Source organism: Scomber scombrus, chromosome 13, assembly GCF_963691925.1.
Source record: "Scomber scombrus chromosome 13, fScoSco1.1, whole genome shotgun sequence".
Taxonomy (NCBI): domain Eukaryota; kingdom Metazoa; phylum Chordata; class Actinopteri; order Scombriformes; family Scombridae; genus Scomber; species Scomber scombrus.
This window is the reverse complement of record NC_084982.1, coordinates 7,103,790-7,123,384: the sequence shown is the minus strand read 5'-3', so window position 1 is coordinate 7,123,384 and position 19,595 is coordinate 7,103,790. Positions and strand designations below refer to the sequence as shown.

At 41.6% G+C, this 19,595-nt stretch overlaps 1 protein-coding gene across 1 annotated transcript; it reads left to right on the top strand.

Annotated features, from left to right (window-relative positions):
• The first annotated feature begins 423 nt into the window (after positions 1 to 423).
• Positions 424 to 19,562, top strand: rftn2 (raftlin family member 2). The gene is made up of 9 exons (XM_062431978.1): positions 424 to 820; positions 12,535 to 12,715; positions 13,491 to 13,599; positions 14,682 to 14,856; positions 15,633 to 15,851; positions 16,781 to 16,887; positions 17,557 to 17,660; positions 17,769 to 17,850; positions 18,107 to 19,562. The coding sequence occupies exons 1-9, from the start codon at positions 682 to 684 to the stop codon at positions 18,308 to 18,310; spliced, it is 1,320 nt and encodes a 439-aa protein (XP_062287962.1). The 5' UTR covers positions 424 to 681; the 3' UTR covers positions 18,311 to 19,562.
• The last annotated feature ends 33 nt before the right edge of the window (positions 19,563 to 19,595 follow it).

The window sequence follows — 19,595 nt, the reverse complement described above, 5'->3', positions numbered from 1 at the left end:
GTGGTCTAATTTATGTCAGTTTAGGGGTGCTTGATGTGGAAAAGGTTTGAGAACCAATGGATTAGTCTATCAGTTGTTGCAGTTTAATTTTCTGATTAGATCAACTTAATTAACCTCATTAACCCACACAGACTTCAAGTCACAGCCACAGATGAGATCAATACTAAGGCTGTCAAATAAATACATTAATAGGCTAATACACTCAAAAATATAAACCTAATTTTAAACTAGACTACATAAAGCTGTTTGATCATCACACTAGATATAGGCTACTATTCGGCTGTGAGTCTTATTGAGAAACGTGGACAGGAAGCTGAGTGATCCTGTCCAGCTTCATTGTAGGGGAAACTTTTTCTCCAGAGAGCGCTCCTCCTCTCCACGCTGCAGACCTGCAGCCACTCTGGCGGGACACTTTCTCAACAAGCAGCCGCCTCATGAACTAATCCTCCACCGCACTTTTTCTTCACAAACTGTTCGGCTCTTGTCGTTCCAGTTTCGGGCTGATTATCCGGCAGCACTCAGGAGGATTAACAACGTGGACATAGGAGGGATGGAGCCCTCCCGTTAAAGTTAAAATCACGACAGAAGCTGAGTGTGTGAGTGTGTGTCTGTCTCTGTGTCTGCGGGCTCCTCCGGTGCTCTTACCGTGCTGAGCGAGCGGCTGTCCCCGCCTTTGAGGCCATGGGCTGCGGCTTGCGGAAACTGGAAGACCCGGAGGACAGCAGCCCCGGGAAGATCTACTCCACCTTGAAGAGACCACAAGTGGAGACCAAAACAGACACTGTGTACGAGTATGTGCTGCTCGACTTCAGTTTGGAAGGTAAGATGTGATGACAATGTGCTGCCACCACGCTTTAACAAGAAAACTGTGATTAACTCCCTTCATACTAATCTGTCACATTCACGAAACCAATCCCAGAATTTTCAGTTTAATCAGTACTGTAACAAGTGTCGATTAATCGATAGTGGATCATGATTTAGAAACTTATAACTAGTCAATCGTTTCACAAAAATAGTCAAGGAGAAATGTCATTTTCTGGTTCCAGGATGTTTGGATTTCATATCTGTGGGTTTTAGAGTGTGAGGCTGTGTGAAAATATTATGGACATTTTCATTCATATTTTCCTCCATTTGACAAAACTATGAATTAATTGATGACTAGTCAGTTTCACTCCTAAAATCAAGCACTTTGGAGATGCCACCCTGGACTCTGGGAACTTGTTATTGACATACATTCCCCTATATTCTGACATTTACAGATAAAACAATAATGAACATAATTATTAGTTGTAGATCTTGTTTGCAGTCATCACTCACTTTGCCATTTGTCCAACAGGAAACTACTCTCACTACTATGGCTGCATTAACAATTAATCTGTTGATTCATTTCTTGATTAGTTGTTTGGTTTATAAAATATGAGAAAATGGTGAAAAAACGCCAATCACTGATTTCCAAAGCCCAAAATGTCCTGTCCAATAGTCCACAATCCAAAGATATTCAATTTACTATCATGGAAGAGTAAATAAATCTAAAAAATACGCACATTTGAGAATCTTCAACCTGAACATGTAGCTTTTTTCTTGAAAAATCACTCAAAAGATACATTTTCATTGCAACTCTAGTCACAAATTAAACCTTTATGGAGCAAAATGCACTATTATAAAGACATAAGCCATTCAGTTGGACCCTTTCTGTTGTAAAGAATCCTTCTGTTGACCAAAAGCCTCCTGTATGTTTTGTCTATAAAGCTGTCTTCTTTATATTTGGCTTTAAAACAGTCCTAAATAGCAAACACCCTGTTTATGGTAGTTTTTATTTCAACCTCTTGTATCCGTTTATTATTCCCACAGGAGCTGTATATTCCAGCAATGCTTGTAAAGTGCTTTAAAACTGACAGAGTGCAGTTATAGTAGTATCCACATCACTATGTTAATGGTAATGTGTATTTAAATGTAGTTAAATTGCTCTTTCAGGTTGTTACACACCACACGTGTGTGACATTACCACATCTCCAGACCTCCAGACCTTTCCTAGCAACAGGGACGTTCTTTCAGCCTATCTAGAAATAGGTCACACAAGGGTTTTTTTTTTCCTGCCTCTGCAAGTAGCCCCTCTACCCTTGGCACACACATGGACACACACACACACACACACATACACACACACCCCTTCCCATGTGGGAGGCATGCAGCAAAATGCGGTAACCTTCCAGAGAGAGACCCACCTGCTGTGATATGGAATCTAATTTGAACATGTGTGATAATCTCAGATGGCAGAGGGGTTGCCATTTTTCAAGGATAATCCCTTCATCTGGTCCTCCGACTGGCTGTTTTGACTGTGACCTATTTGGAAGGAAATGGTGATTAAGTTCTGAATGGGAGCCCAGCATGTAAACAGCAGGCTTGCACAATAATGAATCATGGAGGGAAAGTGCTGCTTTCCAAATTAGGAGGGAAGTAAGGGAGTAAAGCACGGATACCGCCTTCTAATGACTTTAGGGCCGTCCAGCATGCAGCATGAACCCAGTCCCGTACCTCATCCCATCATGTAGACTCAATGTAGACAATGAGGTTAGTTCGCCTGTGGTGGATATACAGGTCTGTCCATTTTATATGCTTGATGCACTGTATCTCTTTAACCCCACTGTCAGTCTCATTACTGTGTCTGACCTGACATGTCTTTTGTCTGAAATACAGGAATCATATTTACAATCAGCCTGGTATCCCATAATATTCTACAGTATGACCATGAAAATATAATTTAAGCAAAACGCCATAACTGGCATCATGTGTGTGTAGCTGTCCAGGAAAAATGACAAAATAGTCACTGAAAATGATTAAATATCATTACGAAGTTTTGAATGAGCACCAATTACATGCAGATTTCAGCACTGGAAGTTAATTCGTTACACTCGGGAACAGAATATGTGTCCTCAGATTGTGAAACAAAGAGTCACAAGAACCAAACATTTTATTTTGCCAGATTTCCCAGCTGGCATTTAGAAATTTTTCCCTCAGAGACGGACGAGGTAATTAACCCGGTTCCTTGGTGTTAACTTTTGAAATACACAGCCGTATGTTTTCATAATGATTTTGTAATACAGCTATCTTGGCAAAAAAAAATCTTTTCAACACTTTAATGTAAACTGTGTGAAAATGTCAGCCTTTTTTTTAAATAGAGGTGCCGCTTTGTTGTCTCTTATTCCGTCTCTGCCAACAAAATGTTCTCCACCTTCTGCCATGATAAATGTGTAGGTGTTTCCCAGCATGCCGCTCTGTGCAGTCCACTCTAGGGATGCACTGATCCGACTGTTTCTGTGCTCAATACATAATCCTAGTGCTCTCTTTGCCTTAAATTTCTAGATCTAAATACTAATATGATTTTCATGTAACGTGAGCCCAGAGATTGCTGCACCACTAAGAACTGAGTTGACTGCCTGCTATAAATTAATGGATGTAATTAATAGCCCAAACTCTGAATTGTATAATGAAATTGTCAAAGAAACTGTATTTAGTGTGGATTAATCTCGTCTAGCCCAATCCCTTAAAAATATAGGCTATCAAACCTGTCCTGTGAACCCTGTTATAGCTCACATCAGTGAACAACAGTGAGCTTGATACATGGGATGCGAAACATTGGGCCTGAACTGTGCACATTTAATATCAACACAGAGAGCTTTCTTTTTGAATGACAGCATTCATTCTTTCTGCATGTCTCCTACAAGCAACAAGTTCATGACCCATGACAGTAATGCTTCTCTGCAGCGTGCGGTTTTTCTACTGGAAAGTTTTTTCTGAAATGCTCTGATTCGTTTGCGCCTGTCATCAGTAGGGAGTCATGGGTTCTGCTCTCAGACAGGCTTATAAATATAGTACTTCAAACTGGGTGTGCGTGAGTCATAGTCCCTGTTAAGACCCAGTGTCTAGATTATGTCTGAATCCACCTTACACAAACTGCGGTTTGCACCAGTAATCAGTAGACATCTCAAATGTTTCTACTTATTGCTTTCATGCTAATGCTAGATTTTTATCTGTGGGAAACTGTGAGTGCTGCTGAACAGCTGAGGATGAAGATCGTATCTCTGTTGGGTAACTCGGATCATAGTTATACACTATACACCAATTGTTTGGCAGATTGACTGTGTCCAGCTGTGTTTGGGAGATTTGTCCCGTGCCAGGCATGCACTACAAATTTGAGACTTTTCGCCCCCAAATGACCAAAACAGCATTCACTGGGCTTAAATCTGATCACTCACATCCTTGACCAACTCCAGATGTGGCTAAAGTCATAAGATACTGATACATTCTCAGTATACATCTTTACATGTGTGATTGGACCACTGAAACACACTATGGGATGGGGAAGGAAGAGAGATCCGACACAGTAAATTGATTTTTTACTATGAGTTAGATGGTAAAATGCTGGTTTAACGTGCAGGCTTTCTGTCTTCTTGGATCTGTGTGATCGTCACCGACATTGAACATGAGAGTGAGCAACTCTCTTAAGTGTGAATAATGGCTGGCACGGCTTAAGACACAACCACAGTGATTCCAATCTCTGGTAGTCATGTGCAGTCTGGTGATTGCTGGCATTCTCGCAGGCATTTTTGTCTTTATTTTATCAGACTATAAATTGTTTACTAAGGCCTGAGTTAATCACCTTATTTTATAATTTATCTTTCATTTAGACTGACTAAACCTATATAAAGAATCCAACTACTTTTGGACCAAACTTTCACAAAGAGCCAATCTGTGCCACCAAAAATGTTTCCTTGGCTGTTAATCAGATTCAAGCCAAACTGCATTCTCATTTCAAAAGAGACTCTGCAGGGTTTCTTTCCAGTTGGAAACCATCTACATGATGATGATGATATTTGATGTGCTCCCAAATTCACTCAAGGTGGGATTGACCTCCCAGACGGAGCCTGGCCAAAGAAATAAAAGCCCCGGAGTGGTTGAAAACAAGAGTGAACCAAACAAGAAAGGTGCTGAAGTTTCCTGAAATTGGTTTAATAGTGAAGAAATCTAAGCCAAATGGTACTGGTAGTGTTCCTTGCAGGATTTGTTAAAATGATTGGCTCAAGTGAAACGTGTGATGACATTTGTAGGCATGACTGGACCGGTATGTCTTGATATCTTGAATGTTTATCAGAGAAATTCATTATGATACCTCCCTGATTGGTGGATTCATTTTGTTAAAGGAGGAGTCAGTAGTCCTCAGTTTTGGGGCTTGTATGTTTTTGCGTGTTAATAACCACATGCCTCAGTAATGACATACATCGCATTCCTGACGAGCACCTGGCTGGCAGATGCCTTACAGTTCAGAGAGGTCTGTAGACCTTGTTGCATACTTTGTTGAATTGTCTGTAGTTTTTAGGTTTAGGCAAGTTCCACCACCTGCAAGCCTAGTCCTCACGCTACAGCTCAGTTGATGTCCTCTGATGTCTTCTATAGTCCAATCAACACCCTAATACAAAGATATTCAGTTTACCGTAATGTATAACACAAAAAACTTCAAATCATCGTATTTGATGTTTTCATGAAATGAGAAGCAGTTATCAAGCAGATCTGTGGGATTCTCATTAAGGATACGTTATGTTAGTGATGTATTAGACCCTTTAGGTTGATAAATGAAAATTGTAGATGAAAATTTGTCCAACTTTGAACAGCAGATCAGTTAAGATATTTGGTTGATTTAGTTTGTTTGGCTTCTTCCTGTCAGTACTACTGATTTGGATAATGTCATCATTGCATGATGCTGCACATAAAGTAATAACACAGATTTTACAGATTGTCATTGGAAAACACCCAGATTTAGTCAAAGGAGCAGATTTTAGCACAGACTTTATATCATTGCAAAGACACTTTTCACCATAGTTATGAGAAAAAGAAAATAATGAGCCTTTACACTGTTCTGGGAGATCATCACCACCAAACCACCCTACTCCACCCTGATCTGGCCTTGCATCTCCTTGAAATGTAGCTTTTCTAGGACACACAGAGTGACTGTCACATACTTTACTCTCACTTTCATCTGCCTCTCTTCCTCTCACTCACTTGAACGTGGAAACACATACCCCCCCCCCCCCCCCCCTTCTGTATAAGCCAACTCTGTGCCCAGTAGCAGCAGCAATGCTCCCAGTCAGCTTGGCCTCATTTTACTCCAACTGAGAGGAAACTGGACTTGGAGCCTGGAGCCAAGGACAGCAAGCACATCAAAGTACCTAATGGCTAATACTTCCCCCAAGCTGATTACTGCTAGCTGTGTATGTGTGTATATGGGTGTGTGTGTGTGTGTGTGTGATTCTGTTAGAGCAAGAAAGCATGCAGACTCTAAAGGGTTTTTATAGGTATTGATCTTTTCATTGCAAACAGCTCATTGTGTTCTTCACTTTAAAAGCTCACTCCAGTAAACAGCCACTGTATTTGACCACTTCAAAAGACTTACATCCACACTATTCCAGGAATTTTTGAAATGCGTTTGCTTTTTTTGCGGTTTAATATAGTCTTTTCTTTATTTGTCTGTACGGTCAGATGACTTCGAGATTATAAAATAGTGATTTGATCTCAGGCCAAGCAGCACACAATTCTCTTTGACCCACTCATGTAGTTGTCCAACAACATAAACTGAACAAGGCTCAGTGAGTTTCCGGCCGTGTTAGAGGCTTTGTGAGGCTGTACTTTGACACAGCGGTCCTTTGAACCAAATGCAGATATCAACATGCTAACATATTCAAATAGACAAAGCTGATATTGTGATGTTTAGCCAGTGTAATGTTCACCTTGTTAGTTTAGCGGCACTAAACCCAAAGTAAAGCTGAGGCTGATGGGAATGTCTGTAGTCTTTTAGTAAAGTAAATTGAAGGATCTATCCAATAGTTGTCAAAATATTTAACTTCAACCCACAAATGTCAACCTCATTTTGGCTTTCGACTCAAGGGATCACCAAAGTTATCGGTATTTACCCTCTTCGAACCACGAATGTCAGTCTAAAATTTGGTGGCAATCCATCCTTTAATCTTAGGTAGAGTAGACTCATGTTGTTTTACCACATAAAGGCATTTTAAAAATGACCCATCTTGACGTTTTTGTCTCAGTTTGCACGTCATGTCACTCTACAAGTGAAATTTCTCTGAAGAAAATATAGCAAGTGACAAAGACTTTCAGTATGAACCTAGTCTAATGTGAGCAGTCGACCTGACAGAAAAATTGCTTTGACCTGTATTTCAAAGTCGTTGAAAGACTGGAAGTGGCCTATATGACGGGAATCACAGATGAAATGATGATGTGCTGGGTGCGCAGTGATTGCAGGTCATGACTAGATGAATAGATGGGCGGATACAAAGGGATTTGCGGTTGGAGAGAAGGCTTAACCTGAAGTGACGTGTATCCAACACTGGTTGGGTGAACTATGGGAGAGATGAATGAAACATCAGTTGAAGAAACTGTGGGATGAATTGCAATCATCTCCTAATCCACGATGAGATAGTGATTGATTTGTTCTGAGACTGTTTGACCTAACAAGGCCTCTGTTCCAATTGTAAAAGGATATCTATCTGTCTGCCCTTCCTCTTTTTTATTTCCAGGGATGAGTGCAATTTTCTGTAATCTCTTATCTAATCTGGCAATCTAATGGCCCATGCTGGATTATTGCAGATTAAAGTCAGTATTTTGATTATTAAATTTGGAGGAGAAAGAGAGGAGAGAAGGGCAGAGCAGACCTGGCAACTCAGAGTAATAGCTTTCCTTGGAGCTGATCTCAGTGACTGTCTGACTTCAGAGGAGTCTTGAATGGCATGATGTGTCTAATGTAATATAATGAGTCGAGATGGCCACATTAGAGAGTAAATCCCTTGACTAATCATATTAGGATTAGTTTTTCTTCTTCTTCTGTTTAACTTCTTTTCAGGCATTTTTGTGACTTTATTGTGTGTGTGACTTTATCAAGCCAAACTAAAGGCATTACTCTATGGATGGGATTGTTGATCGTTCCTCCACTTTGGTTCAGACTGAAATATCTCAAGGTCTGAATGGATTAATTACTTTAGTGATTCCCTGACTTTTCCTGTAGTGTAACCATGAGGTTGACATTCTTCGGATGTTAGGGAAATTTGTAAACAACTGATTGATTTCCATGGTGTTTGTTACCAATATTAATATCCCCCTTGCCTTATGATCCCCTGACTTTTTCTATAGTCTATTGGTGAATTTTTTGGTTGACACCAGTTGAAGATTTAAATTTGTCCAATGTTTTTATTTATGACCAAATACCGGCAAAACTAATGCCATTCCCTTCAGCTTCAGCCGTATTTTGTGTTTAATGCTAATTAGCAAATGTTAGCAAACTAAGACGGTGAACATGGTAATTATTATGTTGCCACACCCATAAATTGACTTGCCAATATTACTTTATTGCACATATATTGGTATTGGTGTACATGTTAGAAACAGTGTCACCATTGTATAGCGGTTAATTAGCTGTTAGCTTAGGTTTGTGTATTTGTAGTAGTATGCTAGCATGGCTGTAGAGTCTTTGTTTTTTCTTTATACTGTCACTCTTGTTTCCTTTTACTCCTTGTTGCCGGGCAGCTTACTCTATTTTCACACCTTCTCAAGCTCTCCCATTCACATATGGGCTCATAAAATCCATCTTGTAACCCCATTTTCTCAGCTCTGTCACCCCTCTCTGTGCCCTCAGTTGTTGCTCAACCCCTCTTGATCCCCCAAACACCCCCCCTCCCTTCACCCTGCCAATTCCCACCTCTTGTTACCCCTCTACTTCTTTTCCCCCCTTTTTATTTATTCCATTTGCTAGTCCTCCTCCTTCTTCCTCTCCTCCTACTCCTCTCTTTTTTTCCTCTCACACAGCAATGAACAGAGGCCTCAGTGTGCTGGTTGACGGGGCGAGTGGCAGCAGGATGGGAGGGGGTGTGAGGACTGAAAGCAGGGTAGGAGACGAGCAAAAAGGCTGCAACAAAAGCCTGGGTTAGAGGTGTGTGTGTGTGTGTGTGTGTGTGTGTGTGTGTGTGTGTGTGTGTGTGTGTGTGTGTGTGTGTGTGTGTGTGTGTGTGTGTGTGTGTGACATCATGGTCCTCCTGGGAGCCATTAGCTGCAGCCGTAGTTGCCTGTTTTTTGTGACGTGACCCACCAGGCACTGCTAGTGATCCATGTTTAACCTAACTGGCCTTGTTTTGCACTCTAATGGAAAGAGAGTCATCTTTAAAGTTGCATGTCCACAGTGAAACACATGTAGAGAGCTGGTTTTTGTTTTTGCCACAGTGAGCATCAACTTTGCTGGGGTTTTTTGTTTGTTTTTGGGGGTGTTTTTTTTTTTACGTCCACCAGTTGCAACATGTAAGCCGGTGTTGCATTTAAATTCACCTCAAGTGTTTGGAGAGGGGTTCAGAGCAGCAGGAATGCCAGTAAACTGTAGTTGTGTTTGTCCGGCCGCTGCTTTAATAGTTTCTGGTGGTCTTTAGTCCGATAATGGAGCCAGCCAGACAACCCATTCAGAGACTGCAGTCATCTCAGCTGTGTACTGGTCTCCATGTTCGCTGGGGTGTTTGTCTGTGAGAATATGGGGGGTTGTAGAAGGAATGCTCCCCCTCTCTCTCTCTCTCTCTCTCCCTCTCTCTCTCTCTCTCTCTCTCTCTCTCTCTCTCTCTCTCTCTCTCTCTCTCTCTTTCTGTCACACAGTCACACACTCCCCATCTCCCTCCCAATTTTCTTCCTGTTAATCTTCCAGCATCCAAAGTGCACAAATTAGTGTGCTTAAAACTTTAAATGCACCAGATGTACTCTGTGTGTGTGTGTGTGTGTGTGTGTGTGTGTGTGTGTGTGTGTGTGTGTGTGTGTGTGTGTGTGTGTGTGTGTGCGTGCGCGCGTGTGTGTGTAGCCAGGCCCCTCTGTGAACAGCCACTCTTTGTGGACACAGGAAGTATGGCGATGGTCACAGGGATTTCCAGCCAGGGTTGTTAGAAAAACAACACCAGACTCAACCAGCACACAAGCAACTCCTTAACTGGTATAAAAAGTTAAGTTACTCGCCATTACACTTTGAGGAAGTGGATGACGTAAACAGAAACAACAATACTATACTTTCTAATGCTTTAAGAAAGTATTAGAAAGTTCTCTAAAGGTGTCAGTTAATACTTAACTTGGCATGTGCATTTTTCACTATTTTTGCCAAATAATTTGTTGATGGAGAAAACAATCAGCATATCTAACTATACAGGAAAGGATCTCTGCATGTCCGTCTGTATGCATGTATGGTTGTGTGTCCTTCATGTGTCTCAACAACCGTTCATCTGATTGACTTGACACTTTTGCTGAGGATCTCACTGGTGAAGTTTCTGTCTGGATTCAAACCATTTCATTTATTAATTCTAGGTTCTAAGTTTTAATTAATACATTTGTCAGCTGATACATATATATGCAGTTCTCCAGAAATAATACGCAGTCATCCCGTTCCAAGCAGGATGTTTTGAACTGGCAAAGCATCAGTTAATTATAATAACACCAATCATTAGTTGCAGCCCTAGTGATTTTTTGAGAATATCCCGTCAAAGAATATTCTAACTTTGTCAAGTGAGTCAGACTCACGATTACCAAGTTGTAGCAATTTAAATTTAGCACGTGGAGTAAACATAAGCATGTTTCATCTAAATGTGGTTGCATTTGCATCATATGGTGGAGATTTGAAGTTGACAAAACTCATAATGAAACTGATGCCAGTCTCAGAGCTGCACCTTTAACAAGGCAGAGAACTGACTCACCGCATCACGCGCCACAGCTGGAGAAGCAGCACTTAAAAATACACATGTAGCTGGTGTGTGTGTGTGTGTATATATATCCTTTACGTAAAAGGCGTGGTGATGTGGTGTTTCCCCCAACATGCCTGGGTTGGTGGTTGTTTTTATGGCTTACATAGCACAGACAGACCTTACATCAGCATTTGAAGCCATCAGACGATGCTTTGGAAACACAGTTGGACACAGGAAATGAGAAAACTCATACCACTTAAAGTGACTCGGACATTCATATCGAAAGAGGCTTGATGTTATGTCGATGGCAACATGTCAATTTGACACACTAATGGATTTGTATAGTGTGTGTGCGTGTAAATGTGTGGGTGCTTCAAATAAATTGTTCCTTAAGTGACATTACACTAAAAATAGCACTTTCTATGATGCTGGGATGACATTTTCCCAGCTTAAAGTAAAATAAATGGTACGTGCCGGCATCATCATCTGCATTCCTATCTGGCTGACCCTGTGCATTTCACACACACACACACACAGTGATGTTAAAGTCATTATACAGGAAGGAAAAAGAAACTTTCCCAGACTGCGTGCCTGATTTCCTATTAACAAGAGTCTGTAGGTTTTCATTATGGTTCTCATTGAACTGCACACACAGTATCTGAGGTCATGTTTAAAAAAAACAAAAAGCTTTTTTCCTCGCTCTTTTGGGCCTCCTGCCATGTTACACAGACAGCTCAAGGATCACTGTTAGTCACGTAGCAATTATGAGCCTAGATCAGTATCAACATTTTGTTTTATGTGTCTATAATTTCCTAAAACATTTTCTTGAAATTAGAACTTTTCTTCAACAAACTGTTCCATTTATAAAGCCGAGTCCATATTAATTCATTCCCAAATGATTATTGGAAACTCTTTTCTTCCTATATGTTAAATTGTGTGCTTGTTTGCAGACAGATGTCACATTGAAATGATTGGAAATGGCAGAATTTAGCACTGCCTATTTTTACTCACAATTAATATTTCCCGGGGAAACTTCCTTGGAAATAACCAGGAAAGATGTGGAAAATAAAGCCTCACCATAAAGGTCTCTGACATCAGCTGCACTCATCAGATGATGACTGTAATGTGAGATTGTGGTTTGTTCCAACCATAAAGTCCCTTTTCACCCAAAAAATGTGTTTCTCTTCTTGTTACTTCAGTTGTTTGAGCTTCACTGTGCAGAATGATGCATGTGCATGAGTTTGACACTAGAGGAGTTTTTTGTGGAAAGTCCAAGCAGAATATTTGAACACATTGTCTGGAGGGGGATGAATCATTTTGGGGTCTCAGTGTGGACAGGAGTGCTTTTAGAAAATGATATGAAACTGAAACATGAGGGCACTTTCAAACTCACCCACATTGGAAGGTGGGGGCACATGTGGCTTTAAAGAGCCACCATTAAAGACCCCAATTAATCAATGTATAGGAAAATGATGTAGGAACAAAATTGTACTTATATGCTACAGTTACTTCTGGATGTGTTTTTGTGAGAAAATTTTACTTCTACATCTAAAAAAAAGCTAAACCGAAAAGTACTGTCGAATTGAGCAATAACAATGAATGGATATCAATGCTAGTGTTGACAGTAAAGAGGTTGTAAATGTTAAATCATATGCATATGATGCACTACAAATGCATCATTTTGATCCTGCTAAGTGTCTGAATAACGTGTTGGACTTTACAAAGCTGCTATTATACATTTCATTCATTTTCCATCTCTCCACCCGTGCAGGTAGCCGTCCCACGGTGCAGTATGTGGCTTCGCTGTCTGAGCTGCCCCAAGCCCTGCAGCCCTACTACACACAAGGCTACGTCCTGACCGCCCTGCACCCCATCATCTTGTCTGTGGGACGCACCCGCTCACTGCCCTTCAGCCTGCTCTACCGTGCCATCCTGGCCCGTCCCAGACCCAGGTAAATGAATCCTCTTTTGAAACAGTGTCTGTACAGTATATACAAGCTGTCTCTGCCACACATGCTTTCCCACTGTGGCCACACATCCACTGTCACACTGTCTAGTAAATAGATGAATGATGGATGAAGTCAGCTGCATATTTCATGTACGGCTCCGGTAGGAGGTCAGACTGGCGTGCCTTCAGGAGGAGGCGGAGAAGGGGGAGGAGGGGAGGAGGGGGCAGTTGACTCTTGTAGACTGTGTTTTGGTTTGATTCAGTTATGTGTCTAAGGCAAATAGCAGGATTTCTATTGGCTAAAAATCCACCCAACAACAGGGTACCCACAGCAGCCAATGGAGATGAAGTATCTCTAATCTCCGAGGTTTGATAAGTATTTTTTAATTTATAAGATAAGTATAGCAGTAGAGGGGATTTTGTAATGTTAATGATTTTATCTGCATACATGACCGTTTTCTTTTGTCATACTTTTATATTAAAAAGGTTGATAGCATCATCATGTGATCTGCCTAAATTGCTGTTTACCCTTAGTTTTAATTGCGTCTACAGTCACAGTCGCCATCTCCTGCTGAGGCTATGAATGATTTATGTGTTTGTGTCTGCAGCTCTGTGACAATTAACAGTGAACCATGAACCCTGCAGCTGGACAGGTTCAATAGGTTTGGTGCCACTCACCCAGAAATTCCTCCCTGGTACTGTTGAACAGGTCTCGCTGGACCTCACATTTAATAGATGTTTGTGTGTGTGTGTGTGTGTGTGTGTCTGTGTGTTTTCAGTAAGCAGACGGCGTCCATGTGTCACAGCGTGCCGGTGTTGAGGGTGGAGGAGTGGCCGTTACCTGGAGATTCACTGACTGGTGACACTGTCAGAGCGCTCATCGACAGGGTCAGTCACACACACGCACACACACACACACACACATTTACTGCAACCTGCAGCAGCACCACCACAAATACATGAATAAATGAATCCTGAAAATGGTCTCTAGTCCACAGTGTTAGTGCTATCAGTCAGACAATAGATAATATTTAAGCAAATTAAATGAAAGTTTGGTAATACTTATTTCATGAATCACATCGTTTCCTAGTAAGGAATTGATATAACTCTGAATTACGGAGCTGGATCATGGAAAGGACTACGTCATCTCTCACTAATTACGGAGGCTGTGTTCTCTCTTTTGAATTATTCCAATGAACTGCAACTGTAACCTGGTGAATGTTGTAGCACTTCTTTCAATGAGTGACATAGTTCTTTCCAGAAAACTTCCTTGACCCATAAAATAAAGTGTTATCTAAAATGTCACCACACTCTACGACTTTTACTCAGTAAAGCCCTTGGAAAGTGATTCTCAGCACTGAAAAAGCTTGATCCAGTGGATTAAAGATAAAGATGATGATAAGCAGTTTTTAATATTGGAACAGAACAAGCAGCATTCTGCAACTTAATATGAAAAACTGAAAGCTGTCATCCATTTTTAAACATTCTTTTGGTAAACCTGATGATGTTTTGTTTGTTTATGTATTTTGGGAGAGTGGATGATGCATCTTATGCCTTTATAAGAGCGAGACTGTAGAGAGATGACAGGAAATGGGGGAGGGGGGTGACATGCAGCTGAGATCCAGAACTATTTGAACTGGTGACTCTATCCGTCGCATAGTTTTAAAACGGATATCTGGGATGTTATTTTTAGTTAATAAATCATGTATATGTGTCACCTGTGAGTTGGAGTATCATAAAACGCATAAACCAGCACATTCACTGTGGTTGAAGATGTGGTTTGTTGTTGTTGTGGAGGAGTAAAGAAGTGCTGCTTGCACCAAAATGTCTCTTGTACATAACAGACAAGTTATGAAAAAGTATTGCAGGTTAAAAAAGTAATGAAGTGCTGAGCGTGGCTGTTTTGTGATGCTGAGCTACATTAGAGGTTCACATTGGAGGCTGACTTTGGGTTTCGTGCGTCTTGACAGGTGAACAGCAGCGCTCGGGGCGGCGTTCGATTCGTCGGCTCCGTCCTCCAGCAGGTGAGCGGGATCAGCAACGGCAGGGTGCACAGTCCGAAGAGGGGCTGTCGCTCCCCTCCTCAAACCCCTCCCCGCACCCCGCCTGGAGAAAGAGAGCTGGAGGAGAACACCTACAGCCCCGGTGAGAAAAACGTTGAACTCTCCAGTGTTTTGTGTTGTGTAATGGCAGAGGTTCATGAAGATACAGTAGTTTCCGCTGTTTCTGTACACAAATGAAGGAGGGGCATTTCACTGTCATTGTCCTGACAAATAAAACTTGAGTTGACATCATCTTGTTTACTTTCAGACATCCGGACTCTGAGCAAACCAGAAGATGTCAAATGTACTTTAAAAAAAACTCTTCCATTGATTGTCATTTCTATTTTGATGATGCGATGTTAGTGTAATTACACTAAATAAACATTTGCCATCAAGGTTGGCAACCACTGCATTTTACATCATATGCCATACAGTAGGAAAATCTAGGAAGAAGCTTTTTTTCCCTCTTATTTGCTCTCACCTACAGCTGAAGTCCATGTTTTGTGGTAGTCAAGTCAATTATATTTACCTGTGTATACCTAAAAGTACTGTACAATCTGGATAACATATGACACCATCTGTCTTTTGACCTTTTGAACTGCACAGTTCTCCATGCTGAGTTCAGTGTTAATACCTCAGATTTGAGGCCACAGTCAACCAGCTGTCACTTCACCTACTCACACAGGATTAATTTTTTACCCAAAATATTTCATTTTCTACCCCGAGATTAAAAGCCCTCTGCTTTGACACGCAATTTGGGGCAAATATAAATTTAATTCATGACCTCGCACTTTATCACTGACTAATGTAATGAATGACCCTGTCCGTCAAACCTGACCTTATTCTTTTCTCCCGTCTTTATTCTCTCCCTCCATGCAGATCTGAGGTTGCTGGTTTTCTTCCACTCCTGGGCTCCGGGCTGCGCTCCTCTGGACTCGTTGGCCTGTCAGTACCATCAGGGGGCACTCTCCATGCGCGTCTCCAGGAAGGGCCAGGTGGTCAGTTCCCTGGAGGCCGACTGGCTGGAGTTGACTGCCGCTTACTACCGCAAAGGCTGGTCCCTGGTGGACTCCTTTGTGTACTGGGACACTCCGAGAGGTTGGTTTACCATCGGACTGACCGTTTGAAAGCACAACCCTAACCCTCATATTGCAACAGTTTAAAATCCCTGAACACACTCTCAAACAACAAGATTAGAATATAACAGTACACTACAGACTACATATCACCTAGTTTTTCTTACAACCACCTGCATTTGTCTCTCTCTCTCTCATTGGTCACCTGTCTGTCCCTTTTAGCTCTCCTTCAGACCCCACAGGCTACGCTAAACTTCCAGTTTTAACATCTCGTTCCCTTGATTTGTTATTAATCATTTCTTACCCGGTAATCCACTCCTCTCAGTTTGTACGGTTGCGATGTTGGGTGCAGATTCTCTCAAAATCCAGCAGCTTTTAAAATGATCAAAGTGGCTCCAGTCCTGTCTGGAAAGATCTGGAACATCAGAGGTCAATTATCTGGAGTATCTTGTAATCTGAGCCCAGGCCAAGTATATACAATGTTTGTGGGAAATCTACTGATGGTATTCATCGTTCTTCCTCTGCTGCTCTTTGCATTATTTTTATCTTTTTATTATAAAAATAAAAAAAAAGATTCACTCATAAAAAAAAAAGTCAGTTGCTTCCTGTTATGTCTGTCGCCCCCCACCCCACTTCCACCCTCCGCCCTCTCTTCCACTGCGTCTATATTTGGAGCTGTCTTCCTGACCTTGGAGACCTAACTTCCTGTTCCTCTGCTAGATCATCTGTAGACCTCTGAGGCCTGGAAATAAAAGGAACACACACACACACACACACACATGCACACACATGCAGAGCGTAACCTATTTCTAATAACTAGGCCACTATCTCATTCACTTGCTCCTAATAAAGATTTCTCAGTTACTACCTCGGTGTGACGAACGTTGAGTAATTATCCTGTGTTCCTTTCTGTGAACTATATAATCATGACAACCTCTTGTGTGTTTCCAGGCGAGCCGGTGCCAAGGTCGCTGGAGGGATTGTTTGTCTATGAAGAGAGAAGCACCTCTCCTCCCGCCAACGACACCATCGTCGTAGAGCAGTGGACGGTCATCGAGGTCGGCTGGAGATTCTCCTTAATAACGCTTGTGCATGACCTCATTCCGACCACATAAAAGCGCCTAATTGAGCAAGGCAGGGGGATTTGTGCAAGGATAGCTTGTTATAAATTAAAGGGCTAGTTCAATCAAATTACTGTATGTTCTCAATTACCCATAGGTGCAGATGTTTTGGTTCCTCAAGGGTGGTTTTTTAAATGAAAGTCTTTTTCTTTATAGAGAGAAAGTAGAGATGGAGGATGTGTTTTTCCATAGTTGGAAGACTTGACAGCTCCAGTTTTCTGAAAACAATAAACCCTTTCTGTAATGGGTCTGTTCACCCAAATCTCAGAAACATCCTCATTACCGCTAATAGTGTATAGCTGTGCAGTCATGCAAGTACTGTCGTTTAGTTTATTAAAATTGATGTGACCCATCCTGCAAGGACATCAACTTTTACTGCAGACGGAATTAATCTGAAAATCTCACCAAACTCAACACTATCTGCATGATTACACACCTGCAGAGGTAACTGTGGGGAAATAGTTTAGTGCAACTCCTAAAATAAAGGCCAAAAACCAAAACTTGAATCCCAATTTAGGCATGTTGATTTACTGTTGTTGATGTTATGTTTTTCTGTTGCTGATATATCTATACATGACTGTTTGCATATAATGTGTGTATATCCAGGGATCCAATGTAAAAACAGACTACGGACCCCTCCTTCACACTCTGGCTGAGTTTGGATGGCTGCTCACCTGTGTGCTGCCCACGCCCATCATCCGACACGACAGGTGGGCGCCAAACACTCTGTATTCATGAAAATGACACATGGACATGTATGTGACTAGTTTGTGTGGTCTATAAGCTAACCATTCTTCCGTGTTTGTGTGTGTGAGTAGTGATGGTAACCTGGCCACCAAGCAGGTTGTGTTTCTCCAGAGGCCCGTCAGAAATCAGGCAGCGGCTCAACCGAGGAACAAGGTGAGACGAGAGGAGACTAACAGTTGCACCTCAGATTTAGTCGGGGGGGAAAATCTATTTACTGTATTTGACGTGTCTACACTGCACCCTGGTGTACAAAATTAAAACTGCACTTCAATTTGAAGGTAAACACAAAAAAACACTGGAACCATGGTAACCTGTTTCAAGGTCCTATCCTGTTTGAGATAAATAAAAGCCTTTACTGCTGTCATGATGTGATGATTTGAATCTCACTTCTGTCCCTCCTCGTCTCCAGTCTCACTCCGTGCACAGCGACGTGTCCAGCCGCTCCGTGAGCCGTGCGGTCAGCAGCTCCGTCCCTCCAGAGGAGCTCTCTCCCTCTGCCGGAGGCATCGGGGGCTTCCCGGTGTTCGGAGGGGGTTACCCCAGCACCCTGTCCCACCTTGAGGAAGGCGGCTTTGAGCAGGAAGAGGGGAAGGCCGAGGTCACGTGCATGTGAGCAGGGAAAACCGGACGGATGCAAGCTTTCTCTCGGGACTGAAGTTCAGGATGTAGACATTGTTAGAATACTGGGGGAGAGTATCTGAGTGAAGACCCTGCCCTGCGTGTTCCTCCTCACAGCGGGACGGCAGACTCTGTCATTCGCCATCATGTTCACAACCTCTTTTCTTTTTTTTTAACAGAGACTTTAATGTAGAAGAACTCAGCACTTTTTCATGTTTTTAATGAAGCCATTATGAGAATGAGGTATTATTTACAGGCGGATCTGTGTTCAAACTTTTATATAGATGTATCGGGGAGAGAAACAAGTCCACAGTGGACATTTTACACATATTTAAATGCATATTTTTAGGTGATTACCAACTTTTCATCAGAACAGGTGCTCATGGGAAACGGTTACAGCAATATAAAGCACAAGCACACATTTCTGCACTGTTGATAGAATTATTTTTTGAAACACCCACCCTAAAATTTAATTTCCTCACAGATTGAGAAAAGCCACCTTCACTTCTCCTCAAGCCTTTTCTTGATCCTTTTAACATGTTCCTCTACGTCTTTTTAACTCGCCTTCAGTCGGTGCTTTGTCCTCACAGCTCTTCCTCTCGTCTATAGACTGAGGTAGGATGTGAATATCAATCAGGGAGGCTGTCATCGTTTTCGGTGAAGGTGCTGACTGACCAGAGGAGTACATTTGTCCACATACAGTATTGTTGTAAAATGAAGATGTCATTTGCAACATTTAGTTTCGATTATCTTTTTAAAACATATGAACGCAACTGAGTTCAGGCCTGTCTAGTCTGATTGGCGCCATATCACGATCATTCTGGAAATGATTACAGCTTATCATGCACATGTCTGACAGTATTTAATATTTGAGTGTACATGTCAAAGCTGCAAATTGCTGCTGAGTGTTTGATTGCTTATATAAGGTACTGGCAACCCGCCTGTAATGAACAGTGTTTTATCTTGAAGATGACGACAGTATTTTATAATGCAGAGAAAGGGAAACGGTGCTGTTTTTGTCGTAGATGGTTAGTATTTGTAACTGTAAAAACCTGGATTTCAACTCTTTATGCATGTAAACATTCCTTTTTTTTCTGGAGGGGGGATCGAATGTACAAATATAATTTAGGTATTCCATTGTTTCTGAGTCCTACATGTTTTGAAATCCCATCAGGGTTTTTTTCTAAATATCAGTATTAATATTCCAGTCTTTCCTTTTTGGAGATTTGTACAATTTGCTGTTTGGTTTGGTGTTTTTCATCGTATTAAACACTTATTTC